This window comes from Microchirus variegatus (genome assembly GCF_963457635.1).
Source record: "Microchirus variegatus genome assembly, chromosome: 11".
Taxonomy (NCBI): domain Eukaryota; kingdom Metazoa; phylum Chordata; class Actinopteri; order Pleuronectiformes; family Soleidae; genus Microchirus; species Microchirus variegatus.
Genome location: NC_139812.1, coordinates 22750707 through 22760929, shown reverse-complemented (window position 1 = coordinate 22760929; position 10223 = coordinate 22750707). Strand labels below are relative to the sequence as shown.

At 38.6% G+C, this 10223-nt stretch overlaps 1 protein-coding gene across 2 annotated transcripts in view; it reads right to left on the bottom strand.

Moving 5' to 3' along the window:
• Positions 1–10223, bottom strand: part of hif1an (hypoxia inducible factor 1 subunit alpha inhibitor) — a 265779-nt gene that overhangs the window by 1297 nt on the left and 254259 nt on the right. For both annotated transcript variants that reach the window (XM_083898156.1, XM_083898155.1), the window contains 4 exons: positions 3614–3864; positions 2925–3073; positions 2103–2248; positions 932–1038 (listed from right to left, as the gene is read on the bottom strand). In XM_083898156.1, the coding sequence (XP_083754282.1) occupies positions 932–1038; positions 2103–2248; positions 2925–3073; positions 3614–3864 (653 nt within the window). The remainder of the gene's footprint in view (positions 1–931; positions 1039–2102; positions 2249–2924; positions 3074–3613; positions 3865–10223) is intronic.

Here is a 10223-nt window from a genome sequence, read left to right as displayed (position 1 = left end):
AATACTGAAGGTTTTCTGTCACAATATTATCACGATATTCAAGTCACGATAAAATATATCGCGATACTGCAAAATACTGAAGTTTTTTTTTACGATATTATCACGATATTTAAGTCGCGATACGATATTATCACGATACTGAAAAATACTGATTTTTTTTTAACGATATCACAATATTTAAGTCACGGTACGATATTATCACGCTACTGAAAAATACCAAGTTTTTTTTTTACGATAGCAAGATATTCAAGTTACGATACATTATCACGATACTGCAAAATACTGTTTTGTTTTTTTTACAATATCATCACGATATTTATGTCACAAGCCAATATTATTACAATACTGAAAAATACTATATATACACTAATACTACAGTGTTTGCGAAGTTTGCGATATACTCAGACAACAGCTCGAGTGAGAGTGAGCACTTGGCACCATCTAGTGGACGGAAAGTTTTTATGCTAATCCACAAAATCGATACAGTGAAGTAGTGCAATATTCGCACATCGTTTTTGCTATACAGTATCCCCACACAATATGACAAAATATTTTGCTGTATTGACTGTATTTCTACTTTTTAGCAGTTTAGCGTCTCAGAAAATATACAGCGAGCATCGATATCCTGCATGTGTTGTGGATTCAAGCTCCAACACATCAGCTTTATTACCTCTGTCAAGGCGGTTGTTTTCAGCCGTGTTTGTGTTTGTTTATGAGAAGCATAACTCAAACGGAATGTGAGATAGGGGAGTACATCAACACTGCAGAACCTTGGTGACCTTTGGCAGAAATATGTGCTCTCATTTCTTTCTCTAATTAAGAAAAATCTGCATCTAAGAACTAACTAGCTGTTTTTAAAGTTAAATTTAAGCATATAATGTTACTACACAATCATGTCTATAGTAAAGCTATATATAGACGTACATCTTACCAATACATAGGGATGTAGAGGACATCTCCTGGGCCCACGACTGCCTCATAGCCGACAACATTCCTAAAATTAGGAAACCTTGTGTAGTCGGGGTTATCAAAATCCACCTAAAAATGACAAATATGCATTCATTAAAACATATGAATTAAAAAAACATGTAATTCCTTAAGTCTTTTGATGATAACGATAGCAGACGTTAGCTGGAGGGTAACAAAAACTCCCTCTTCTGAGGCGAACTCAATGAATGATGTTGGAAAATGCCAAGAAGCGGGCTGAGAGCTGAGTGAGGATGACTTTTTTCGTACGAACAAACCAAAACTAATCCGTTTCAGCAACAAAAAAAACAGAAAATGTTCACATTTAAGAAGCTGAAAAAGTAGGACGCTTGTTTTAAAGGTGCCATATGTAAGAATGTGGCCAAAAACAGTTACTACATTCAAATAAAAAAAACTGAGGTCTTTTAGGTTTCGTTTTTCTGACGTAACTGGCAACCCATCGTTGCTCGGCAGCTGAGACTCTACTGACTGCAATGATTGGTAGACGGCGGTAGGTGGCGCCACATGACAAAACATGATTTCAAAACATAAACATGATTTGCAGTCTGCAAAATATTTTTTTTTTAATGCAAATATTTTGGCTGTACTGTTGTTGTTGGTGAGTTCAGTTTGTTATATGAACATTATTCCTGAGTCTCTGTGACATATTAGGAGGATTTTATGGCCAGTTGCTTTAGATTTATTACATAATGCACCTTTAATTCTTAAAAAACACAAGTCAAATAGATTCGTCAAATGAGTTCATACAATTTCCGATTGTGACTATAAGCTCCACGCAGCTCTCTCGGTTTCTCGGTATAGTGGTGTTTGGATCTTGTGCCACCCAGAGACATTAGAGCACAGGAAGTGGTTAGGTGTATTTCAGTACAGGTGGAGGCAACAACAACCAACAACATCGTGGTAGCACTTGGACTGCCACCATCTTGCACTGCCAGCATGCACACGCAAACACTGCCTCAGCCAAGTCTGATAATATTGACTGTCAGAGCAGGAGCAGCCCATTTTTCAGATGAAGGACACAGGATACAGAAAAGATTTTATTGTAGGCAAGAGTAAAAAAAAAAACCAAAAAATCTGCAGGTTTAATCTTAATCTGTGCATTAGTGTTGGCTTACTTGGCTCTGTCTGTCACACGGGTGATGCACTGGGTACGGGTAAAGACACTCGAACTGTTCTGGATGGAAGAGGAGGCATCTCTTGTGCCCTTTGATCTGTGCAAAGAAGTTCTGCTGCTCGTCGTAATGCGCCGGCGTCACGTTGCCTGTGTCGACAGAACATTAACGGAAACCGTAATAGCACAACAACAGGGCAAAAAAAGCATCTGCAGACGTGACATTTTACAGCGCCGATTACATTACTTATTCAGGAACAGAGGTGGAAAAAGTACTAAAATATTGTACTCAAGTAAAAGTACCAATACTTTGATGAAATATTACTCAAGTAGAAGTAAAAGTAGTCATCTGAAAATGTACTCAAGTAGAAAGTAGAAATGTACTTTAAGTAAAAGTTACTTAGTTACTTTGCGTGGGGTGTGAGGGTAGTAGAAATATGACAAGGGGTCAGAAATCCAAAACTATTTTGGAGTTCACGCGCCCGACGCGACACAGGATATTACGTTACTTTTGGCCTCGCCCTCTATGTTCACACGCCAGTGCTGGTGCTAATCACATCATCATTCGTCTGGTTCTGGTGTATATTTCCCCCCCGTAGGTCTTCATTGTGCTGATTTTTTACTCAGTAACGGATAGGATTTATAAAGTAACTAAGTACAATACTTGAGTCAATACGTACTCAAGTGAAATGCAAAATCCTGATTTTAAATTGTACTTAAAAAATACAAAATACACAAAAAAAGTATTCAATACAGTAACTTGAGTAAATGTATTTAGTTACTTTACACCTCTGTTCAGGAAGTAACGACTGTTAAAATTCCTTACCCTCCATGCCTACGAGCAGAAGATTAGATGTCAGCTGGCCCCAGTTTCGCTTGGCTTGCTGCTTGTTGATCCAGTTCCAGTTGAAACCGAGGAAGTCAACAACTATCTTCTTCCCTACAGTGTCATTCAACGTCTGCTGCAGATATACTCTGAAACGAGACGTGCAAAATGCATGAGCGCCAAGTTTCCAGTGCCAGTCGACGCGTTTGCAGGATATATACGCTTGTTCGATTCCGTTTTAGTAGATTACGTCGACCTTGCAATCGCGAGTCAGAAAAAGATGCTGGTGGACAGTGTAAGGGCGTCAAAACTGCGAGTCCACATTAGTGCCTTTTTTTTTTTAATGTGCGTTTAAAAAGTGAAGTGGGCTTGCCTGGCATTTTACCTCTCATCTGAAAGGCTGAAAGTCCAGTTGAAGTCATACAGCACTTAGAAATACCATGACCTGGCTGCCTGAGAAGCATTACAGACATTTAGTAAGTGATCTGTGCTCGTGTGGCCATGCCAAGTCAGGTCACAGCAACAAGCCTCTTCCCTGATCCTCCTGTCTAAACGCTTAGTCACTCTGCACCACTTTCCCGTGTGCTATGAGGGGAAAACACCGTTCACTACAAGGCACGCATTATCACATCCTGGTACTCTTAAGTTTGCTGATTTAAAAGTGCACCCTGCAGAGCGGGGAACAGTACCTCCCCTCTCCTCCGACGTCCTCCGTTTCATGCATTTTGTCCACAAACTCGGAGAATTTCATTTCCGCGCGCCTCGACTTGGGGACAAAGTCCTGGAAGTTGGACATTTTCTTCTCGTCGTAATAGAGGAACTTGTGGTTTTCGGCAATGTAAACAGAGAAGTCTCCGTTCCCAATGTTCTCCCGCAGGTATTCAATGTCCCATTCGAGAGCTGGATACACCAGGTTGGTGTCCGTCAAAACCACCGGTTCCTGAAACGCAGACAAAGGACGTTTCAAAAACAGAACTCTAGTCAAACTGCATTAGTGCACAAGCAGAAACCTCAAGTAAATGCAATTTTCTTTTTTAAATCAACATTTAGATGTGGCCAATGTAATAATAGGATATAGAATGAATAATGTAAGACAATATGTGATCATGTTGAACACTGTGATGATGAAGATACTACACTTTCTGTTTTTGGTTCACTGGGGGAAAAAGACGTTTTATTGAAAACATGGGACATCCTTATTCTACGGTGGCCGACAGGGGCAAACGCACTGCAAAGCCCAAAACACCAGCAAATAACAAAACGCCAGCAAGTAAGAAAACACCAGCAAATAAGAAAACATGTACTGAAAAGTTTAAATAAAGTTTATTTAAAAAAAAGTTTTGGTCAAAGACCTGCACGACAGCGCCCCCACAGACCCGGATTGTTACTTGCTGGTGTTTTCTTATTTGCTGGTGTTTTCTTATTGGCTGGTGTTTTGGGGTTTAGAGTGCATTTCCCCCTGTCGGCCACCGTATTATTCCCCCCTAACAACATCTCTGCTACTCCAAAAAAAACATCCTTTACTACCTGGATTTGTCGTCACAAATTTGAATAATGCACTAAAAATAATGACAATGCAATTTAATATCTAAAAATCTCTGCATCACAAACATCATCAACAACAATTTTTATTTTATTTTATTTTACATAAACGTGAGTGCATTTCTCTTGTGACTAGCAACCTTTAAAAAAATGAGCTGAAATCCCAGCACACGCAAACGCAACACATCCACATCCACGGACAGTGTGTGTGTGTGTGTGTGTGTGTGTGTGTGTGTGTGTGTGTTTGTGTGTGTGTGTGTGTGTGTCTGGTTTGATGAAGGGGCTACGTGACCAACTGAACGTAGCGAGCAGAGCGCGCTCCCGCTGCACGCGCGCCCCGTGTCGCCTGTGAGCGAGGGAGCGTGCGTAAAGTAGTGAGTGTACGTGTGCGCGCCTCCGGTGATACGGGGGGGAGCAGAGCAGTTCACTGACTTCTGTTCTGCAGCGTTCTTCTAAATTAAAAATAATATAATAATAATAATAATAATAAAAAACGAAGCCACTTTGATCTGTGAAGTTTTAAGTTGCCACTTCCTCATGAGTCATTTTTTTGCTCTTTCAAAATAAAGTCAGTTTTGTTTCATTGACTAATATAGTGACAGCTGGGACATGGACTAGTCTCGTTTCCTCCTGTCTGTCAGACAAATAACACTCATAAATTCTACATGTCCAGTCATGCAAATCATATCCAAGACAATCTCCTCTCATCAGCTTTATTATTATTAGGTGCACATGCTGTTGAGCATGCTGTGCACCAATGAAAATAATCTAAATGTCCAATGGCATGGCTAGCCCTCATCTTTTGTACCCATTCACAGGTTAGCATGTAGCATTTGGCAAGTAGACCTTCAAGTTGCAAGAGCTACCAAAGATCAACCGCCGAGCTACCACCTCCTGTGATGTAATCTACTTCATTCAGGGTCTCTGCAGGTTTCAACGAGTCAAATTTAAGACTTTTTAAGACCATAATGAATACAACTTAAGACCCATTTCAAATCCATACTGACAAATAAGTACAAAAGACATGAAGGAAAATTGTAGCCAAAAATCGTTGAACTTGCAATTGGGCTTAGCTGTGTTGCTTTCATTAAGTTTTCTCTGCTGCTATGCTAAGCTGTAACACACCGTGGCGCACGCACAGCACACTAGCTAGTGTGCCCGTCTCGATAAATTGTCACCGGGCAGCACAGGTGAGCTACTTTAGTTCCGTGTTGTAGTTATGCTAGCATCCGCAAAAATAGAAACATTTCAGAGCGAGACTGAAGTTTATGCATGTTTTAAATAAAAGGAAGGTGAGAGATTGTATTTAAGACCTTTTATGAGATTTTAGGAAAATTTAAGACATTTAAAGGCCTTAAATTCAAATTATTGGATTTAAGACTATTTAAGACTTTTTAGGACCCTGCGGATACCCTGTTTATTTCTATAGCCCACAGGTGACAGGTAAAAGTGCTTTACAAAATAAAAGCATTACAAACACACGGCTATAAAAAACAAATTCATGAAACCAAAGCATGAAAATACCAACAATTAAAAACACACACAAGAATAAAAAGTGAAATAAAAGCTACTGGGGTTTAAAAGCCATTCTGAATAAATATGTTTTAAGTTTAGATTTAAAAAACGCTGAACACAGGACACGGTCGTTGGTCGAAGACAGGGCCGGTCTGAGAATTTCAGAAAACAACTGATTGACAGAGAACGAGTGGGAAATATGCTTTTAAATAAACTTAATGACGCCAGGCTGGTTCATGATGATCTCAAACCTCTACACCCACAGACGACCGCACCAGGTGCCACTCCTCACACTTTATTAGGTGTCCTTTGTACTTTATAAAGTGGCCGTTGGGTGCACTTTGAAAATGTTTGTGTCGCCCAAGAGGTAAACTGGGGACAATGAACTGCTGCTGCTAATTTGCATAGAAGTCATAATGCAACATAAGCTGCTTTTAGACATGCACCGGATTCCAGACGTTGTCCACAGACAGTACGTAGAAATGTCTTCTTCTTCTTCAGAAATCGCTCCAGGGATTCTCCTGCAGCCTCCCTGAAGATTCACGCTAATGTCTGAGCGAATGGCAGGAGCTATTCACAGCACTGATGCATCATCACACAGAGCCTTTACTGCCATCGTGAATCAGATGATTTTAGGGTATTTTCTGTCTCTCTCTGTCTTGGATCACATTTCAGAAAACTGCTGTGTTACTAATCATGTAAAACATTTCTCAAGAAGTGACCTTTATCATCGGGTAAATGTGCAAAAGAACGAATAAAAGGCAAAGAGGAGACATTTCAAAATCAGTGGACTCTCTACTCTACTAAACTTTCAGAATCCAAGAGTGGAGGAAAAGCAGCTGGGTGGAGGTGGAGGACTTTATGCTGCGATAGAGAGATGTGTGGGTTGCTTTTAAGAACTTCGAACCGTGATTAAGAACTTCAAAACAATGATAAAGGACTTTAAACTGCGATAAAGAGCGTTGAAGTGTTTTTCCTGTGGAGGACAGCGTTGTGCCTCTCGGTGCCAGAGATGATTAGAAGATTAGCGTCCAAGAATTCCACATTTGGATCCGAGTGAAAATGCTGATGATGAAAATGTGCTGTGTATTTTCCTTCTAAACATTCAAGGACATCGGTTAAGTTAGTAAAAGCAGCAGGTTTTTGAGGTTTTACACACCGTTGGCCATGCAGTCAAGGACATCACGGCTTCATCAGGGTCCTCTGTATTAATCGTGTTGCACTGATGCGTACAGTTGCATCCAAAAATATCCAAACACAATGTCACATATCTCTTTAGGGTGAAGTGTATTTATGGCCTCATTAGCGTTTAAATAAATAAATGAATTAATAAATAATTACCACACTACTATTCTGCATATTCAATTTCATGCAATTACGTTCAGGATGGAGGTAAGCCTAAAAAAATACAAAATATTCTTCTATCATACATCTTCTATGGAAGCTCTGTGTTTGATTACTCATGTCTATGCAAATAAATCTGTCACTGATCATTGGTTTCTATTCACTGGACAATGTTTTTGACAAATTGAGGTCAGAGGGTTCGAGTAAATGTGTCTCTGACCACACTCGCTTCTTTTGTGTTATAATCATACGAATGTTCAGAAGGATTTCAGAAGATTCTGGACTCAGTCTTTAGTTCAATGAGGTTCTAAGTCGAGTGGTAGAAGAGTTTACGTATGTTAGTATGAATATGATCTTTCAAACCAAGTCTAAAGAGGTGTTTGCTCAGCACATATTTTTATTTATAAAGAGGAACCAGGGATTAGCATTTAGCAGAGTTAGCATTTGGTTTGGTAATCTCACTGTGAAAAACGTAATCTTAGAAATTGCACTTTTTTTTCGTAAAGTCGCCGCTCTTAACTTGGTAATATGGCAAACCTGGCATTTATTTGGTGAGCGGCTGCAGTCATTAGGTTTGTGTTTGTCTATTTTTTGTGCATGTGACTAAAAGACTAAAGTTATTTGCATGATATAAGAATAAACACAGACATCTACAGGTTTGTAGTCACAGAGAAAACGTACGTGAGCTTTGACATTTCCTTCAGCTACTTTCGTAGATTTCGTCCTTTTTATCTGTCCACGTCTTTTTGTTTTATTTTTATACTAATCCAGGGCTGAGACTAACGATTATTATCACAACTGATTAATCTGTTGATCGTTTTCTTGAATAATTCAAATTGTTTGGCCCATAAAATGTCAATCTGTGTCTCGCACACCTCAAAATTATGATTTTTAATGATTTCTTTGTTATGTGGAGCAAAGAAACGAGAAAATATTCACTCAACAACACTCAAATCCAAGTAATCTCTTAATTTATTCATCTATTAATAAAGGATTAATCATTGCAGGCCTAGATTGATCAAAACAATATGTTGACAAATAGAATTTGACAAAGTGACACTGGTATTAACCAATTTATGTGTTCTTATTTATAATCGGTATGAACATTGCGTAATATTATCTTTTACTTTTATCTGTTTGTTTGGCAGTGTTGTTTTTGAAGATATGACAAAACCAAAAATTGTTTATGCCGATAATTATCTTTCCCACTTGACATTGAAGGTAAGAAAAATGAGGTTAGTCTCCTTTAAACAGCCATTGTTAAACACATTAGTCATATATATATATATATATATATATATGTGTATAACCGTGTCATCCACAGATGCTCGTGCACTCCCTAAACTTAAATACCTGCGTGTTGAACAACATTCAGACTGCATTTCTGTTAGATTTGTCACTGCTGAGACAAAAGACTTACTGTTTCACACAGACACACAAATAAAGGTGAAAAAGGGAGGAGAAAGAGGAGAGGATCTCTAATTATTACAGCGCTCTGCTGCATTTCTGAGCCACAGCAGGTGTTTATGAGCATTACTCACAGGCTTAAGTCCTAATGGTGCTTTCCAGTTTTCACACAGAGGCAACACACTGAGACAGTTTGTTAGATAAAATGATGAGATTTGAAGATGACTATATGGGCTCTATTTATATGTGCCTTTGCTTATATTTACGTACTTATTTTTGCTGATGTTTTTGGTCATTGTTAACTCTTTTTTCTTTAAGTTTATAGCACATGTGTCAAACTCAAGGCCCGGGGGCCAGATGTAGCCCACCACGTCATGTTATGTGGCCTGTGAGTGATTAATTGGTCTTAAAAATTGGGGTTAAAATAGGTCTACGCTGCTTTAGGGCATGCTAGCTTTATTGTGGCTGAAGAAATCAATGCATCATATTTGTAATACAGAAAGTTATTTAGCAATATGTTGCGGCGTAGTAACATTTAGTTACATTTATTCTGTATGACAGTCACATCTGGCCCTTTGAGGGTCACCATTATGCTGATGTGGCCCTCAGTGAAAATTAGTTTGACACCCCTGGTTTATAGGGAGCACATTCATGAAAAATAGTTACTATAAATAGTTATAGTTGGAGCTTGAACTTGCAATAAACCATTTTTAAAGTCACGTTTCAGTTCATTATTCGCCGTTTTATTCAATTCAAAAGAACATTAGATGGCGCGTTGCCACACATGTGAAACCATCAAAAATAATAAAAGGTTCCTGTGTAGGATTTAGTGACATCTAGGGGTGAAGTTGTACACTGCAACCACATGAATACAATAGGTCTGATGTTTTGGGTGATATTAAAACAATGAATACATCCTTTTTAATTACTTATGCTAACATAGCTCGGAGGTTTTTATTTTATTTGGCAGAAATAAGAGACAACATCATACTTTTTTATATATATATACACCTGATTGCATCAACTGTATTTTTGTAATACCCCACACTGGACTGTTTATATTTATATCAGGAACTGGGTCAGCTGCATGTACAGAGGCAGAGTTTTGAATATACTGAGTAGTTTCTGTGTAATGTGTCTATGTAACCTCACAAATAAAGTTTACACACTGCACCTTTAACTCGTATACACAAACAATGCAAGGGCTACAACAATTATTTGATCATTTATTTGATTTACTGGATGAATCGTCAACTAAAAGGTGTTTTCTGATGTTTCAGCTTCTCAAATTGTGAATATTTTCTGGGTTTCTTAACAGAGAAACACGCAGCGTGCATAAGTTAGCAGGAGGTTTGATATTCGCTGGATTTTCCTTTTTGAAAGACATTTTCTCAATCAACAAATTGACATTTTCCCATTCTGATTGCTGTAGTAGTTGCCCATGGTAGGCAGCTACTTACTATAGGTGAAGTTTTGTTGATATGTGCCTTT